The 19010-nt window shown below is 48.6% G+C and overlaps 1 protein-coding gene across 1 annotated transcript in view; it reads left to right on the top strand.

Annotated features, from left to right (window-relative positions):
• The window catches only part of Cds2 (CDP-diacylglycerol synthase 2), a 33409-nt gene extending 16861 nt beyond the window's left edge, over window positions 1–16548 (top strand). Inside the window, exons 4-13 of the mRNA XM_033761196.1 lie at window positions 97–194; window positions 1886–2025; window positions 2932–2990; window positions 3300–3382; window positions 6025–6112; window positions 6837–6905; window positions 7719–7871; window positions 9254–9373; window positions 9961–10064; window positions 10315–16548. Of these exons, the coding sequence (XP_033617087.1) occupies window positions 97–194; window positions 1886–2025; window positions 2932–2990; window positions 3300–3382; window positions 6025–6112; window positions 6837–6905; window positions 7719–7871; window positions 9254–9373; window positions 9961–10064; window positions 10315–10447 (1047 nt within the window). The 3' untranslated portion in view covers window positions 10448–16548. The remainder of the gene's footprint in view (window positions 1–96; window positions 195–1885; window positions 2026–2931; window positions 2991–3299; window positions 3383–6024; window positions 6113–6836; window positions 6906–7718; window positions 7872–9253; window positions 9374–9960; window positions 10065–10314) is intronic.
• The last annotated feature ends 2462 nt before the right edge of the window (window positions 16549–19010 follow it).

Below are 19010 nucleotides of genomic sequence, written 5' to 3'. Positions count from 1 at the left end.
CTTAAATATAATGTTTTGTCTTAAAGGCCCATGATCTAATTGGTTTCTGGTTCCAAAGATTATAAGACGGCTGCTCTGATTCTCCATGTCTTGCAGGTTATGTGTGTTCAGATTAAGTGTTTCCACGAGATCATCACTATCGGCTACAATGTCTACCACTCCTATGACCTGCCCTGGTTTAGGACCCTCAGCTGGTAAGCTGCCTTGGCTATCTGTTGGTGGTGCTGTGTTCTGTAGCACATATTTGCAGGGATGGCGGACGGAGGTGCGGTGGATGTACAGACTTGCACAGCACTGTGGAGCAGGCCAGACTGTGTGGCTGATTTGGAGGAGTCTTCAGTAACTCCTAGGAGGCAGGGATCTTCCTCAGGAGAACCCAGAGGGGCTGTGTCTAAGCGGTGAGCCTTGGTACTTGGAATCTGTAGTCTTCCAGGGTGAGGGTGGGGTGGTATTTGGCCCTGCCTCCCTTCTAAATCAGTAGATTTTGCCTGCTATATTGTCCCATCCAGCTAGAGTGTCTGGGGTCAGTCAGGTTTTGGTGCTGGGATTGCTCTCTCTAGAACTTGGTTTCCTTATTGCTGAAACACCTGATTGAAAATCATCAGTCACTTTTAGTGGTATTGGAACCTTAGTTCCTTGCCAGTGTGTGCAGGCAGGATGAAACTGAAAGCACAGATAAGGGCTTCTCCAGAGAAATTCTGCTTTCTCCTTTTCTTCAGAAAAGGCTTAGCTGTCTTAAAGCAAAAACAAGTAAAGAACCTGGTCTCCTGATGAGACCTGAGACCCCTTTCTGACTTGTTTCGTGGGCGACACTGTTTCTAGGTGGTGACATTCGAGCAGAACACTGCACAGTGCTAAGGAGTCTCAGACAAACATGTGACACAGGGATAGACTTGGGACTTAACAGGCTGGACAGCAGTGTTTATGCCCCAGGGACCTGACGTGCTCAGATTTTGGCCAGGCACCTTTCGCACAGTGCTCCCTGTCACCCAGCCATGCAGGGTGCCTCCCAGTCCCCAGATGGAACAGGCCTCTCTTGTGGCTGCTCTGTAGCTGGACAGCTGTGTTATAAATTTTGTGAACATTCAGGAGGCCTGACTTTTTTCCCATATACAAAAATAAACCCAGTATGGAAATGTTTGAATTTCACAATTTAAAAAAAGTGGGAATGAGAAGTTTTGCGTTCTCTTCCCTGCCTTGGGATTCTCACTGAGGGTCTGGAATGGTGCTGCACGGCCCTGAACTCAGGAGCATCGTGGAGGCTGCAGAGCTATGTGAACCGTGGCTCCTCTCCTTGTGGGACTCCAATGGAGGGAGGAAGGAGATGGGTTCAGAGTAACACGATGGAAGGCTCCTGGGCAGAGCCAGGCTTCCGAGGGGGCGGGTATGTGGGGCGGGTAGGTTCTGGAAAGTTCTATAAAGAAAATGATATTTGAGTGATGAGTGGGGAAAAAAGGATGAGTGGAGAGGATATTCCAGACCAGCAGGAGGCAAGAGTAGAGCAGACAGGAGGCAAAGCCGGAGTGGGCCGTAGGGGGAGGAGGGGAAGTTTCCTGAGTGGGACGAGGCCTGAGGATGAGGGCGGATGGGGTGTTTTGGAGGGGCATCAGTTTAGGTGTGGGACACCATTAAAAGGGGAAGAACTGAGTCCCAAGTGTGTGACACAGGGAGAGTGAGTGAAAGCTGCACAGGTTTCTGGATTGACTTCCTCTGTACAGGGTCAGGCAGGAGCAGGGAGCCAAGATCTGTTCATCCCCTGCACACTGGCCTGGGCTCTTGAGGCACAGTGGCCTCTGCCCTCTGCCTTGTCCTCAGGCTGTGTGGCAGCCTGGCTCTAGAGGAGAGGCTGTGTACTGCCCCAGCTCCGCCCTGTCTCTACCTCCAGGTACTTTCTGCTGTGCGTAAACTATTTCTTCTATGGTGAGACGGTGACGGATTACTTCTTCACCCTGGTCCAGAGAGAAGAGCCTTTGAGGATTCTCAGTAAATACCACCGGTTCATTTCCTTTACCCTCTACCTGACAGGTGTGTATTAAATGCTTCTCCATTTCTTGTGTCTGTTTTGTTTGTTGAGTAGGAGTTGAGGATTTTTTTGTGTTTCCTGAGATGGAGTCTTGTTAAGTAGTTCAGGCTGGCCTCAAACTCACAGCAGTCCTCTACCTCAGTCTCCTAAGTGCTAAGATTACAGCCAGGAGAGTTGGGAAATTTTCTTGGTTTAAGTTTTGTAATGCTAATTCTGACTGTGCAAGAAGTGAGCTGGCAGCTTTATTTTATTAAGCTGTAGCAGCTCCCCTTTTTCCCCTCAGTATTGGGGGTACTGGGGCTTGAATCCAGGACCGTCATGCTGAGCTACATTCCCAGCCCTCTTTTATTTTTAATTTTGAGACAGGATCTCACTAAGATACCTCAACTGGACTCTGAATTCTGATCTTCCTGCCTCAGCCTTCTAGAGTGCTGGGATTACAAGCATTCATCACCCCCAAGCTCTGTAGTAGCTCTTTACTAGAGAGATGGAGACCAAGGGGGTACAGTTGTGGAAACTGGCAATAAGACTGCAATGTGACCAGAGAAAAATATCATGGTGGGGCCATTTTTTACTGGAGTCATTTTAGGAGGCAGCCTTGAGAGACATTGCAGAAGGGTGAAAATTTGAAAAGACTCTGTAACCTCAGAGGAAGAAGAATTTAATCTTTCTGAGTCTCAGCTCTTTTGTAATCTAGAGCTGAAGCCAGCTGGGCTATTGTGATAGATTTTCTCTCATTGCTTATCTGAATAAGTAGTATTTCCCTTCTGGGCTTTGAAATTATGCACTGGTTGACTGATGTGAAGACATGAGTGAATGGACTGCTTAAAACAGCTAAAGGAAAGGAGTAACAGAAAGATGAGATGCAGAATGTGATTTGTTTTACCTTCTCTCCTTCATCAAACCAGGGTTCTGCATGTTTGTACTGAGCCTAGTCAAGAAGCATTATCGGCTGCAGTTCTACATGGTAAGGAAAGTGTGTGTGTGTGTGTGTGTGTGTGTTTGTGTGTGTGTGTGTGTGTGTGTGTGTTGGGGGCAGGGGCAGGCTTCTGAGCTCTCATGAGTGGTGCACAGTCCCTGCTTTTGATGGATTCTTACTGGGAGAGCACAAATTACTACTCCTGGAGCCTTGTTCTGTACCTTCTCACTTCTGATAAATGAGACGCAACAGCAGATGTTTTTCCTATTTCTTAGCACCTTTCTGTTTGTTACTAATTATTTGAAGTTACTGCCAAGCTAAAGTTTATAGGTAGAGTTTATTTTTCTCCTTTTGCAGTTTGGCTGGACCCATGTAACACTACTGATTGTTGTAACCCAGTCACATCTTGTTATCCACAACCTGTTTGAAGGAATGATTTGGTGAGTGACGGCTGTGGGAGGACTTCTCCTTTTCCTGTGTGGGTGTTCCTGGTGTACAGGTAGGCGGAGAATCCTGCCTTATCTTCAGAACCAGTGGTTCTCACCTTGAGCCCACAGGTCACCGCAGGCTGGCTACCACACAGGCAGCTAGTTCAGTAGTTTCCGGGCAGACCTGAGGATCTGAATTTTGAGTATGTTCCTTTTTTTTTTCTTCTGGGTACCAGGGGTCAAACTTGAGACCTTGTGCTTGTGAGGCAGGAGTGGTGCCACTGAGCGAAATCTCCCTAGCCCTTGAGTATGTTTCTAGTGGTGCTGGTGCTGCTGGTCAGGACCCACACTCAGAGAATCTCTGTTCAATCAGTAACAGTGCAGCTGATGTCATGAGATTCGAAAACCCTGCTGACACATGCGTGATTTCCTAGCAGTTATAATCTACTAAAAGTCTCAAAGGAACAAACTTGAACAGACTAGTAGCCATAGAAGAGCTTTAAAATTTGTGTGCTTTTCACACCTGGAGAAAAAAAATAGGACCAACTGGTTAACAGCTGAGTGCTGTCTAAACTGACTTCCTTTATGGGTACAGATAAACCATCCTAAATAAAATAATCAGCAAGTAGAATCTGCCATTGTGCTGAGAGAGTAATACACTGTTATTGAGTAGAGTTTATTTCAGATGTGCATTATTTCAACAGGACATTAGCCAGTGTTGATAGAAATCTGCAGGCTTGTGAGGAAGCTAGGTGACTGTAGTGGAAAGATAAAGGCATCTCCTGGTGTAATAAGAGAAAGGTACTAAGTATTGCAGGTCACATTCCAGAGATCTCAACTAGGTTATAATAACACCCACCTCCTGAAGAGTTAACTAGTAAATATATCTAGAGATTAGTTCATACTCATATACATGTTAGCCTTAGGCATTATACATTTAAAACAATTATAAAGGGCTGGGGAGACACCAACTCTGTCCCTTTTTTTCAAAAAAATTTTTTTTTTGGTATTTCATTTTCTTCTTCTACTCCTCCCCCTTCCCCCTTCCGCCTCCCTCTCTTCTAGGCAAACACACAGCCACTGAGCCACATTCCAGCCCATATTGGGTATTTCTTGTTTGTTTGTTTGTTTTTTGGTACCAGGGATCAAACTTGGGACCTTGCACTTGCAAGGCAGGCAGCAGCACCACTGAGCTAAATCCCTAGCCCATGTTGGGTATTTCTTAAGAGTGCTACCATGCTGAGTTCTCAGATTCAGGGCCAAGCACACCCTTGGTTCTACAGTGACTAATATTAAATCCCTAAGAGAGACTTCATCACAGTTAAAGAGCAGAGACTGTTAGAAGCCTTGGTGAAGTAAGTGATGTAGGGGTGAGGGGGTGAGCAGAAGGAGGAGGGTACTGATGTTCTGAATCCCTTCCTCCAGCAGGAAGTCAGGAAGTGTCACCTGTAGTGGTTGGGCCAGAAAGTCAAGATTTATGTATACAGGGTTTAACTATAATAAGAGGACTTCTAAATGTGTGCAGGGATAAGGACTGAGAAGAGGAGAGGGTACAAGCGTGGAAACTGCTTCCCTTCATGGTGAGAATAACAGGGCCCACAGGGGAAGGGGCAGAAATGTGGCTGTTCCTGTTGGGCTGTTGCTAACAGGGTCATTTTAAGAAAGGGTGGAGTGCACCAGCGAATAGAGTAATGAACAGTGAAAAAAAGTTAGTTTTGAAATAGATATAAAATATATGATTTAGAAATATAAGGCCCATTTGGGCATGGTGATGCATGCCTGTGATCCTGGCACTCGGGAGTCTGAGACAGGAGGATCACTGCGAGTTTGAGGCCAGCCTGCAACGCATAGTGAGTTCAAGGCCAGGCTGAAGTACATAGTGAGACTGTTGTCTTTAAAAAAAAAAATGTGTAGGTAGCTAGTAGAAGAAAAATGAGAGATGCTTAGAAGTGGTTGTTTTGGGGCCAGGCATTTGGCTCAGTGGTTCTGCCGCCTGCCTCACAAGTGCAAGAGCCCAAGTTTAATCCCTGGACCCCCCTCCCCCTCCCCAAGTGGTTATTTTGAAGTTAGGAAGTTAGTTTTTTTCTGCCTTTTATAGTTTATATTAATACTATGTGGGCAGGCATGGTGGCGCATGCCTGTAACCCCAGCACTCGGAAGGCTGAGGCAGGAGGATTGCTGTGCATTCGAGACCAGCCTAGGCTACACAGTGAGTTCCAGGTCAGTCTCAACTATACAGTGAGACTCTGTCTCAAAAAACCAAACTAAAACAAAACAAAATAATGTGCATATTGCTTTATGATTAAAAAAGAACAGATGACATTTATAGGGTGCTACCTCTGTTCACTTAGTAATCATTCAGTAAATACCTAAATGCCTGCTATGTGTTAGAAGCTACGTATAACTTCTTTGGCATTTTCTTTTTAACTTATTCTTTCATGAGCTCCAGGAATACTCTGGCTTGTTTGGTACTAGATTTTTTTTTGTTTTGGTACCAGGGATCGAACTCAGGCCCTTGCGCTTGCAAGGCAGACACCAGAACCTCTGAACTCAATCCCCAGCCCTTGGAACTAGAATTGATGAAAGGCCTTGTTTGGTGCACTTCTGAGCTTCTGTGTTTCAGGAGCATTGACCCCATTTGATTTATTTCCTAGGTTCATTGTCCCCATTTCCTGTGTGATCTGCAATGACATCATGGCCTATATGTTTGGCTTTTTCTTTGGCCGGACCCCACTCATCAAGGTAAGTTACCCTTACCTGAAGTGTCACTGTGAGGGAAGAGTGTTTTCTGCATGAGCGGGTGAGTGAGGCAGACAGAAGAAATCCAGCTGGTGTGCACTGTGGTCATGTTCTCATGTCATTCTGGAGACAGACTGGTAGTCCGTTCATTATAGAGAAAAGCCATACGGAAATACTGACAACTATAGGCAGTCTTCTTAAAAAAGAAAAAAATCCAAGTGGCCATGGAGGCTCACCTGTAATCCCAGATACTTGGGAGGCTGAGGCAGGAGGATTCCAAGTTCAAGGCCAGCCTGGGCATCTTGGTGAGACCCTGTCTCTGAACAAAAAATAAAAAGAGCTGGGAATGTAGCTCAGTGGAGAGTACTCCTGGGTTCAGTCCTCAGGGGGAAGAGGATAGAATGACACATTATTAAAGAAAATGTGTTTCTAGGCTGTATATGCCATATGCACACTTTAGGGGCTTTGATCTGGATTTGGGTATTGTCATTAAATTAGTACTATATAGTTTTATGATACAATAAAAATAATTTGAATGATCAGTTGAAACAGAAAGGAAACTGAAGGACATAAGATACGGAATAAGCAAATCATGTTAGGGAAATATACAAGGTGAGGTTAATAGAATGGTGGTTTTATGATATTGATGGTTTTCGTAAGTAATCGTTGTTCCCAAAAGCCAGAGGAATGAAGCAGCCTTTGCTGAGAATGTGCTCTCTGTCCACAGCTCTCTCCGAAAAAGACCTGGGAAGGCTTCATTGGGGGCTTCTTTGCTACTGTGGTGTTTGGCCTTCTGGTAGGTGGCGGCCCCCAGGTGGGTGGGGGGTGGACAGTCTCACAGCACCATCAGATGCCTATGTGTCCTGCTGAGTAGAGACCTTGACCCCGAGAGGGGCTCGCGAGTGGCACAGCCGCGCTGGCTCTCCTTTATCTACCAGTTTTCAAGGGGTCTTGACCGTTGAGCGGGAACCACGTGCAGCTTGCGTACCCTCTTGTCGTAGGCAAGGCGATGGCAACAGACATTTAGTGTTTCCAGGTCAGGATAGTGGCGCCTGAGAGTGAGGGGTGAGCTAGATTTTTTCTTCCCAGAGTAGACCATCTTCTAGCCTTTTGGAGGGTACCATTCCCTCTCCCGGTCCTCAAGTCGGTCCCCCTTTCCCAGCGTTGGCTGTCTGTCCTTCAGTGCTGCCCCCCAGTTTCCTGTGCAGCCTTCTTCCTCCTGACCGGCTGCCTCTCACTGTACCACTTCCTCTCCACGACCTCCCAGCACTCATCACAGAGCCTTGCGTGAGCAAGGTAGACCAGAGCTCCCTGCCACGGAAAAGAAGCCTCAGAGTTTCTTCCCATGTTCCCTCAGGTCTCTCTTGAGCTTTTTCAGGACCTTTGTTTTTGGCATATTTGTATGAGAGCTCAGTGGGCCACAAGCCTGCCTCTCTCACTTAAAAAATTCAGATAAAATAACATGTGGGGTAACGTGAACCTGTGACTTAGCATGTGGCTCACAGCAAGCAGAACGCTAGGTGCTGTGAGGAGCGAGGCCGCCCCAAAGCCGCCGTCCGGGCTGCGTGGCTGTAGCACTCTCCTCCCTGCCCCTGTTCTTCACCCTCAGCTGTCCTACGTGATGTCCGGGTACAGATGCTTTGTCTGTCCCGTGGAGTACAACAACGACACCAACAGCTTCACTGTGGACTGCGAGCCCTCGGACCTGTTCCGCCTGCAGGAGTACAACATTCCTGGGGTGATCCAGTCGGTTGTTGGCTGGGTAGGTGCCACTTCCATGGGGGATGGGACTGCGAGAAGAAGCCCCTCCACCAGCCCTTGCCTGCCAACGCTGTCAGCCCCAGGGTGACGGGGGAGATGTTCAAGCTGGGTCAGGCTGAGGGCCAGAGGAGACCTCTGCCCGTTTCATGTCATTTGGACCAGTGACTCTCAAATTGTGTTTTGCAAGATCCCTTTAGAGGGACCTGGGAAGTCACAGCTGTTTTCCTAAAGACCCTATGACTAGATGTGCCGTTTTCCCTGCAGACATTTGCTGTGCTGGTGCGAAAGGAGCTGCAGGTAAAAATGGTACCTGGACAGCTGCATTCCGTGGCCCAGCAGCAGGGCCCTCTTCACACCACACCCTCCTTTGCAAACATGAAAACTGCTCCTAGCAATGGCTTTGAAATAGTAAAAGTACTGATTTTATTAAATCTTTACCCTTGCGTACATACCATTTAAATCCTCTGTGTCCTGAACTGGAAAGCATTGTAAACATTCCTGCTAAGTATCGAAGTACAGTGCATGCAGTTGTTTGAGTTGTGAACTAACATAGCTGTAGCAGTTTTTTTTTTTCTTTCTAAGAACATAATTTCTATTTGAAAAGAATTGACTAGTTTTTCAAACATGGGTTAAATTACACACACATTTTTTGAAAAGAACAAAATGAGTCTTTCACTTTCAGGGAAATGACTGACAGCAGTTGTTGCCGGAGATAAAATTTGGCTTCCAAGTCAAAATTAGAGTTTTGAAAAGTGTGTACCTGCTGTGGTGAGCTAGATAGCTTCCTAATCCTTAAAGGGTACTCTGATGAGCTCTGTGGTGATTTTAGCAGGTGCTGTGAATAATGAAATCATTTACATTTAGAAGATTCGTATAACTTTGTGTACAAATAGTTTTTTAAAAGATCAGTGCATAATGTTCTACAGTCATGTGTGGGTAAAAGATCCATTCAAAATGCCAGATGAATCGATGGATTTTAATGTGAGAGAGCACAAAAATCTCATCAGTAGGGTTTCAGATTCCACCTGGCTTGTAACTCTTAGTGAACAGTCACCTGTGCAATGCTGGTGTAAGTGTCGCTCAGAACGCCTACAAGTTTTTGAGAAGATTATTAAAATGCTCTTCCTCTTACTACTGCGTGTCTGTAGAAGGCTGTTTTCTTCTTACACTTTCACCAAAACAACGTATTGTAACAGGTTGAGTGCAGAATATCTTAATGTCTCCCAGCAAGTCAGGTATTAGATTTAAAAGAATGGGGAAGAAATGTACTCTTCTTACTGATTTAAAAAACTTACATAGTTGGCTTAGCATTAGCATTAGTTCCGTTAGCATTCATACGCTGGACTTGTGCACACCTGACTTGACTTCATTTCCTTTTCCCAGAAAACAGTTCGGATGTACCCCTTCCAGATTCACAGCATTGCCCTCTCCACCTTTGCCTCGCTTATAGGCCCCTTTGGAGGCTTCTTTGCGAGTGGCTTTAAGCGAGCCTTTAAAATCAAGGTAGGGGAAACCTTCTCTGGTCCCGTTTTGCTCCCTTCCACCATCTTCTGCCCCCCACCCCGCCCCACCTCATCAGCCACCACCCTTCACTCTTCCAGGCCATGTTCCCCAGCCATTCAATTTAGTGCATTCTTCTCGAGCCCTGTGGTGACTTTAGGTGGGTTAGATGAAAATATGTTGTTTCCAAGAAAATTCAGTAGCTGGGGTTTGCGTCATTAATGTTTATTTCTTCAGGGAACATTTTGTAATTTATTAAGAATGTATCCTGAGCTGGGTATGGTGGTGCACACCTGTAATCCCGGCACTCAAGAGGCTGAGGCAGGAGGATTGCTATGAGTTTTGAGGCCAGAGGGGGCTGTATAGTGCATTCAATGCCAATCTGAACCACATAGTGAGACCTTGTCTAAAAAAAAAAAAAAAAACCAGAAAAGAAAAAGTATGTGTTGCATTATAGCCTGTGAATCAGCCCTCTCTTTGTTCCCCTTAGCTATCCACCATAGTAGCTGGCCGTTGAGGTGGGACTGGTAGGCTGGGATTTGGTTGTTGGCCAAGCCAAGGCTCATCTGTCCTTCCTCGGCCTCTAACAGGACTTTGCCAATACCATCCCCGGCCACGGAGGCATCATGGATCGCTTTGACTGCCAGTACCTGATGGCCACCTTTGTCAATGTGTACATCGCCAGTTTTATCAGGTGCGGTGCCTTTCCATCTGAACAAGTGGGTGGGTTTTTTAAGTATGGTGCTATTCTGGAATTTTGGCTACATAGACGTCTCGGTGAAAAGCATCTCAAATGTGAACACAGTTCTCAGTTTTACGGGCCATGGATTCTCCCAGCCCAGCTCCATTAGTAGAGAATCCAGAGGTCAGAGCAGCCAGTCAGGGGTTCAGGCCCTGGAAGCAGCTAGGCTTGCTCAAGGCCGTGACTTTACATTCTGTTGCAGGGGCCCTAACCCGAGCAAGCTGATTCAACAGTTCCTGACCCTGCGGCCAGATCAGCAGCTCCACATCTTCAACACGCTCAAGTCTCACCTGATGGACAAGGGGATCCTGACAGCTGCCACAGAAGACGAGTAGAGACCACCGGGGCAGAGAGCGGGGTCAGGACTGAGGAAGGGGCAGGTCTCCCAGGCAAGCCCAGCTGCTGTGACTTAGACAGTGACAAGCTTCAACTCACTGGCTTTTCTTTTCTTATTTTGGTAGTGTTTTTTATTTGTTTGTGGGTTTTTAAAAGAATTTGTATATACAGTCTGTTTATGGTTTAAGTTGTGAGTATCTGTAGCTCTGAGTTGGAAAGAAGTCACGAGGGTTTACATTTGGGGTTTTAAACAACTGAAGTATTGGACAACTTGAAAGACGGCATTGCCCAGCTCAGGATGTCTGCTTGGTGGTTCCGGCCCCGTCCACTGGACTGTTTTGGGGCCCAGATGATGGACGTTGATCTGCTCCAGACTTGTGCAGGGAGGGGCCTCTCCTATCTGGGTTAGGGTGCTTCTCGAGCAACCCCTGCTGGGAGCTGCAGAGGATGGCTTTCTGTGGGCCAAGAGAGAGGAAGGGGTGGAGGTTCGTTGGTCAGATGAGCAACGCGTCCACATCAGAATCCTGCAGAGGCTGTGTGAGCTCTGCTTCACAGTCAGGGTCACAGACTAAAAGGTTTCCATTTTTATTCTTTCAGAAAGCAAGAAAAGTTACGTAAAATAATCTGGAGAAAAACACACTGTAAAAGTTCAAGTGTATGCAGTGAAATGCACTGTAAGCAAGCCCTTTCCCATGAGGTAGGCTCCAGCTTCTCTTAGCGGGCAGGCCGGCAAACTGCGTCTGTTCAGGGATGAGGCCAAGGGCATTTGTGCTGTAGACTTGCTGCTGCTGAATCTGGGGGGATGGGGGCCCCGCAGGCAGGGAGCAGGGAGCAGGGGGCTTTTGGTTCATACCCTTCACTGAATGCCCACGTAGCTGCTGTGTTGTGTATATATTACTCTTGAGGTGAGTGTGTGTCTGTCTGTGTTCTAAGAGTCACTTCTTTCTTGCAGTGATTTCACTTACACCATGACTTGTTTGCTGGAAACCACAACATCTTGCTTAAAACTATGGCAAACCTAACCTGATGAGAGGCTTGATTATTCTGGAGATTAAATGTATACTTTTGATATCATGTGAACAGTTTACACGTAGTATGTGTTTTACTGGAGGACCTTTCTTGGTTGTTGTGTGTATAAACTTTTCTGCCTCCTGATTATAGGGGTGAGATTGACTTTGGGAAGACAGATCAGCTCTCTGTCAGGTCAGCTCAATGAATGGTCAAGCACAAGGGGAGGACTTGGTGCCTGGTGTGCCCAGTCATTCCACGCCCTGCTCATTTTCACTGCCCACGAGAGAAACTCTGCCAGCACCGTGGTCAGGTGCTGTTTTGTGGTGTTTGTTTTTATGGCCACGCTGCCTCCCAGAAACCTCGAGCCCAGATTGCGGACAGCGTCCACAGGGGTCAGAGTCCCTTTCACTGTGCAGGTTCCCCCGTGGGTGTGGGGTACAGGCAGCTTCTCTCTAAACTCCCATTATAGCTTCAGGGCTTTTTGGTTTCAGGCCCACAGCCCCATAAACATTGTGCTGGGCGGGAAGCTTCACTCAGAGTCTTCGCATTCTGAGCTGTCTTCTAATTGTTCTGTTCCGTTTTTACACCCATCTCTCATGAGTCATGTCCTGGGCACCCAGAAGGAAGTGTTTTCAGGCCTCGTCCAAGGTGATTCACACCTCACATCTTCATCAGTGATTAGGAATGAGGCTGCAGTTTCTGTCTGGAATGAACTCACTTGTCTCCTGTTGCCCCATTGTGGGCATGTGGTGGGATTCTTGAGAACAGGGGCTTGGTGAGGCCCAGCAGCAGAAACCGCTCTGCGACAGGGCCACCTTTGGGCATTCATCATTGCTGGGGTCCTGGGAGACTAAAGCTAGGTGCTCCCTAGAGCCTTTAGCAAGAGGCCTGAGGGGCAGTATGGGCTGTATTTGTTTTTTTCCTGATTTCCTGGCGTGCAGAATTTCCCAGTCAAGTTGCCAGGAGAGCAATGCTACCTTGGTTTTTGACAGCAGTGCATCTTTCTCCCATTTATAGACCAGATTCCAGAGACTACTTAACATGCACCTGTGCAGATCTTAATGACTTTCATAACTTGCTGTAGACCCATTGGGTTTTTTTTTTTGGTTAGAAATAAAATGCGACCAAAACCGTGTGCCCACCTTGTCATGAATTCAGTGTTTGTGGCTTCCATGCCTGGTTTGATGTTTTCCACTGACCTCTGCAGTACCTAGGGGGAGGGCCATTAGCACCTTCCCCAGGGCAGTGAGGGAGCCAAACTCACTCCATCAGCACTGTGCCTGCAGGACAGGGACCCTCCGTCTCTAGCCCCACTTGCACCTGAAATGCTGCAGTGTTCCTTCCCCCACACTCAGGAGGCCTGGCCCTAGCCAGGCTGGAGTGTGAATTGCTGTTAGTTAGCTCATAAGTGGTGAAATAAAGAGTTGATGAGCCTGGTGTCCCCGTCCTCACAGGGGAGGAGCCGACCACCCTCTTAACTGCCAGTGTCATTGGAAACGTGCACATTGGTGTTTTACCCTGAAGGTGAAACCCTCTAAGGCAGCCGGCGCTTCATGTTTATTATTTCTTGCCTCCTTTATATTCAGAGTCTTGTAGTAGCTCTGTATTTAAACTGTATGTGCTCTTGATGCCACATAGCTCTGGAATACATGTGAACTGGTCTCTCTTCAGGGGGTAAAACGTAATTTTAACCTTACACTAGACCTTGAAACCATTTTGATGTTTCTTTTCTCTAACTGGGATCATTCCCGGAATTTGCCTTACATTATGCAAGGAAATTCCAAAAGTACATTTCAGGGAGATCCCAAGCCCTGTGATTGGGGTCTGACTGGTTTGGCAGGGGCCTGGCACAAATGGGTCCTGGTTCAGGGCTCACTGTCAGCGTCCTGGGCAGGCCCAGCCAGCCCCACAGTGGACAGCACTGGGTCATAGGAGTGGAGACTCAGGTGGCCAGCAGTGGCTGTGTTCCTTAGGAAGCTAGCCCGAGGTGGATTTCCAAGGGGCTTTTTACCACTTTCCCTGAACGTGGCATGTCACTGCTGAAACCTCTGTTTAGCATTGTCCTAGGCACTGTTGTCTTGTCTTTCAGAGTGATTTGAATCGGGCCTACCGTTCTTGCACACTGTGCCTGTGTGTGTGGGGGGAGAGGAATGTGTATTCATGCATGCACTTGGGGAGTGATTTCACTTAGACACAGAGTTCCTGTTCTTCCTAAGACAGGGTGGGGAGGAAAGGCCTAGGCGGGAAGTATAGGTGGCTTGTAGGTGCACCACCAGCCAGTAAGCCAGGCTGGGCTCCTTTGATGGAACACAGCTCTGAAAAGGGGAGCTGATCCTTGAGCACAGCCTCCTGTCTTTCTTATCTTGGTCAGAATGAACTTCCTTCTCCTTTTATGGCTATTCTAGCTTCTAGCTTTTGAAGAGATTAATAGCTCCCACTTCCTGATGTGGTGTCCCCTCTGTAAGGCCCCACCCACATAGAGTGCTGGGTTTGGAGTAAGTGGCGATGAAGGACCCTTCTGTAAAGGCTCTGCTAGGCCCACCTCCCCTTGGTCCTGGTTACCCCCACTCATGCCCCCAGGAGCAGGGTCCTAGCTGCGTTTTCACTTGAATGTGGCCCACAGTTCTGTCCCCCCAGGCGTCCCCTTTTTGGTTGACCTTAGCCCGGCTGCTGTTCTCCCTTGGGGCTGCCCCTTGGTTGGACAAATCTTGCACCTATTTGCCTGGGAACCATCCCACAGCCAGGTCGTCCTGCTTTGAGGACAGTTTGGGAAGTGACTTGGATGAAGTGTGTGTGATTTATGAGAATGGAGGGGCCAAATATGTGACATCTAGAGGTTCAGATCCATTGACTATTTGAAAACCTTGCTCCCTCTTTTCCCCCTTTTCACCTAATTCCTATCTGCAGGCTCCTTCTCTTTTTTCTCAAGCTAATGAAATACCAAGAGTGTATCTGTCAATGGCTGCAATCATACGGCGCTTACCCTGTGCCAAGCACAGTGCTACGGGTTTGCATCTGTTATCCCTTCTAGTCCAGAAACCCTTTGATGAGATGGTGTTGTCTGCATCTTACAGTTGAGGAAACAATCTCTGCCATGGAGGCCGAGAGCAGCAGCTGAGAGACAGACTTCAGGCTTAGTCAGCCCTAGGCCTGGGCAGGTTCCTAGGCAGCTTCTGGTCTCCTGCTCGAACCCACCTGGGTCTAAGGGTGGTTATAAGGATTTAATGCAGTAATGCATAAAACCATCTAGCACAGTGCCTGGCGCATAGTAAGTGGTCATTAAATGATTGTTGTTCTTGTTGAGCTTAGCTGGTCATTAGACCTACATTGAGTGTAATGCTGGAAAGTGGGTTCTCAGCCACCACACTGCCACTACCCTGCATGTAGCCTGGTGTTCAGAATCTGGAAAGTGGCCACATCATCCTTTTGAGAGAAGCAACACAAGTTATAGCACTATGGCATCTTGGCGCCTCACACAGGAGAGGGTGCAGAGAATCTGTGCTGAGTGGGTGTGGCCTGTCCAAGCGCAGTGCCCACTTCCTGTGCTCATGGTCTGAGCCCCCCGCCCCGCTGTTTTCACTTCCGGGGCAACTGCACTCTGGAAAGTAAGGGCCTGTGACTTGCTCTGGGCCCTACTTCCCTTCTCAGGGCAGAAGGGCCATGCTCCGTGCATGAAGCTCAGGAGCCTATAGTTCCCTGTGCAGATGGCTGAGCCTTCAGGGACCTTCTAAAGATGAGGGGGAAAGCTGAACTTGCTCTGAGGCATATCACCAACCAGGAGCCTGGAGTCTCTTCCCACTCCCTTGTCCATAGCCCAGGACCTTCTGTTCTTTTTTTTTCTTTTTCTTTTCTTTCTTGTGGTAACTAGAAGGGCTGGGGATGTAGTTTAGTCGTGCAGTACCTGCCTGGCAAGCATGAGGCCCTGAGTTTGATTCCTAACAAGACAGAGGATAGGATAGCTGAGGACAAGTGATGTAGGGTTCTTGGTGAGCAAAGAATCAAAGTGATTCACGAGTGAGGAAAGAACAGGCCATAGACAGAGGGAAGAAATGTTTGTCTTAGTTTTCTGACTGGAGACAAGGTTGGGAAGGGTGTGTGAGAAGGAGGACTCTATTGGAGGAGTAGTTTGGCTAACAGGATCCATGGGATTCTTAAGCCGGTGGGGTAATAGCAAATGTTAGAACTACTGGCTTGACTATGAACTGTTTTTTGGGTGTTCATGGAGCTCAAAGGGCCTGCTGGAATCTAAATGGTTGCCTCTCCCCTAGAGTTCATTACAGAGTAATTACAGGAGGCAGAGAAAGGCATTGCATTTTTTTGTAAGCCCCTGCAGGGACAGGGCCATCTGAGGGGGGCCTGCCCCAAACACCCTGTTGCCCTTCTGAACTGGGCTCGCCAGCTCTGGCGCTTCCTCCCTCACTGTACCATCTAAGTGACCCAGGCAGCTGGGTGTAGTGCTTCATGCCAGCACTTGGAAGGCAGGAAAATTGTGAGATTGAGGCCAGCTTGGGCTGTATAGTGAGACCCTATTTTGAAAAAACAGAAACTAAGTGATCCAGGCAGCCCTTTATCTGGAGAGAGGGAGGCTCCCCACTGGCTGGGGGCGCGGTACTGTGGGCAGGGCTGACCATCCACACTGTCCTCTCTGGCAGTGGGACTTAGCCTTCATGGACTGTGCGGGAGGGCCAGCACCTAGCATCTGCCCTGGTGAAGCTGCTTGCTGGCTTCACCCACTGGCCACCTGTCCTTCACTCCTGGGGTAACTTTTCCTTACCCCGTCAGGTTCATGTATTGCCCCACCTTTTTTTTCCAGTGCTGGGGATCGAACTCAGGACCTTGCACTTTGCGAGGCAGACGTGGTACCACTGAGCTAAATCCCCGGTCCTTCATGTACTGCTTTTGCTGGCTTTTCTCAAAGTAAATACCAGAGTAGAAAGGGTCCTGTGTGTTTCTGGGCGGGCAGAGTGTGTGCACGTGTTTCTGTAACAGTGTCCCCAGGCAGACACCGGCCTTTGGTAAAACTGCTTCTGCCTTGTGAGGCTGGCTGGTGTATGGCGCCAGGCACAGAGGGGAGTAGCCGAGCAGACCCCAGATCTGGCGAGACCAAAGGACTTGGTGGCAAGAGAATAGTGAGGGGCTGAGAGGCAGAGATTTATCCTCTGCTAAGACATTCTGAGAAGCCATGGGGGCAGCGGCAGGAGGGATGGGGCAGGGAACGCCCGGGAGTCCCTCACTAAGGACAGACCGTCTGAGGCCAGCCCAGTCTCCTGTGGGTGTGGGGATGGGAGATTGGGAGCTCATGGATGAGCCTCCAGAGTCAGTGCTGATGCCAAATTTAGTTTTTATTTATGTTTAACACCTTCCAAATCAGGAGGGAAAAGTCAGAGTTGGGGAGACAGGGCGGAGCACACCCCTTGTTTGGAGGAGGGAGAGGTGGGGTTCACTTTCTCACACTGATTGGCTGGGTGCTGACACATGGTTTTCCCCTCCTCAGACCTGTGGGTCCTTTGGGCCTCCCAGATCAGTGTGTGCTTGTGTGCCCTTGCTTCGCTGTTTACTCATGTTGGCGCTTACTAAATCAGTGTTTTTGCCATGGCTGACCTTTCCTGTGCACTTCTGATCAATGTGGAACAGTACACGTAGGCTCTTTTTCAATGCAGTATAAGAATATGATATATTGTACATTGGAAAGTATTTACCTATTTATATACCCAAATGTTCCTACTCCACAAATAAACATATATTGAATTCTAGATCATGTGTGGTTTATGGTGGGGGAGTGCATTTTGAAGGCCAGGGGTGCAGCAAGGCTGTGCTCACCTGGTCCAGATGCCTTGTGGGGGTCGCCACTGTGGAGCCATCGTCATGTCTTGGGGCTCCCGACTGCCCCCCATCTCCAGAGACATCTCTGCCCCTCGCCTTCACAGCAGCTCTTTTCTGGCCTTCCTCGGCCTCCGTGGTTGGGCTCCTCAGCCGGCCTTCCTTCCGGGCCGCCCCCGCCATCCTCTAGATGGCAGCATGCTGCGCAGGCCTCTTTCCCTACTGCATTCTCTCCCCAGTGTTTTTGTCTGCTCCAGGCCTCTGATCACACTTCCTTCCTCACTGTTCTGTCCCTGCCTCTATCCCACAGAGGCTCTGCCTACAGTAGCCCATGATGTTCTCCTGGAGGATGTTGCAAGACCCAACCCATGGTGCTTTCTGCACCCGTCCCAGATCTGCTCTGCTGCACAAGCAGTAACTAGGAGTGACCACCAGCTCCCTCAACTGCCTGCTTTGCTTTCTCAGTGGCCTTCAGATTTGCCCTTACTGTTGGTTGTTGAGGCCAGGCCCTTTTCTCCTGTCAGAATTTCTGTGGTGGCCTCCAGTGGTTCCCCTGCAGCACGGCTGCCTCTGCTCATCCATTCCTCACCACATCTGGGTGAGCTTTCCCAGCTTAGGACCGTTTGGTGCCTTGGGTTAAAGTTCAGACTTCTCCATGTAGTTTCTGGTGCTTGCTTCAGCAGCGCATACACTAAAAATGAGTGTGGTCTCTGGGGCTATCAGTGAGCTGGCTGGCTCCTGGTGCACCCGCTGTGCCCAGTCGCAGTCCTGCATGATCCTCATCCTGCTTTGTTCTGGCCGGCTGTCTCCTGGCCTTAAGTGTGTGTCTTTTTCTGCCTGATGTCCTCCTTTGTCTTTCCCCTAGCCCGTCTAATTCCTACTATCCTTTTAGTTCTCACCAGCACCAGCACCTCCTCAGTGAGCCCTTGTGTGCTTGTGGTGTGCTTTCTGCCTCAGGACTCTGGGGGACAGTGTTCCAAGTCTCAATGGCTGGGAGCAGGTAACCGGCCAGGCCAGAGCTATTGCCTTAGGCCTGTGGAGGGAGGCCTCTGCACAGGGACTTCCAGAATGAATTCCTTGCCAGCACTCAAGAGGCAAAACACTGTATTTACTCACTTTCCTAAACCCAATAAAACCGGATTGCAAACCACCAGTTTCCAGGGTTGATGAGAACCTAGACAGACAGCAGTCTTTTCCTGGCTCTGTCACTTCCTTTTGTACTGGGCTCATGCGAGGCCACAAAATCTCCAGTCTTGCTGAAGGTTCTTTGGTCCAGGCCTAGGAGGTCCATATGTCCATTGTGAGTGGCCCCATGCAGTGGAGTAGGTGCCCGTATCTGGCACCCTTCTGCCTCAGGGCACCGGCCTTGATGATCCCATGTATTCAGCAAACACTTAGGAAAGTTCCACTCTGTACGAGGCCCTGGCCCGACACTGAGGTGAAACGACACAAATCCCTGTGCTCATGGACCTCAGTTTAGGAGCAGACAACAAATATAGGAAAAAGGTAGTGTGACGTGGAGAAAAATGTAGCCAGGAGAGGGGAACAGCAAGTTGCTGATGGGGAGAGATTACGCCTCCCTCCCTCCTTTCCTGCCTTCCTTCCTTTCTGGCACTGGGGATTGAACCCAGGTCTTCACACTGAGCTACATCCCAGCTCTTTTTCCTTTTTATTTTGAGGCTGTATCTTACTAAGTCGCAGTTGCCCAGGCTGGGCTTGAATTTGTGATCT

This window comes from Fukomys damarensis, unplaced genomic scaffold, assembly GCF_012274545.1.
Source record: "Fukomys damarensis isolate Sample0158 unplaced genomic scaffold, DMR_v1.0_HiC HiC_scaffold_7, whole genome shotgun sequence".
NCBI lineage: Eukaryota > Metazoa > Chordata > Mammalia > Rodentia > Bathyergidae > Fukomys > Fukomys damarensis.
This window is presented reverse-complemented; position numbering and strand designations above follow the sequence as displayed.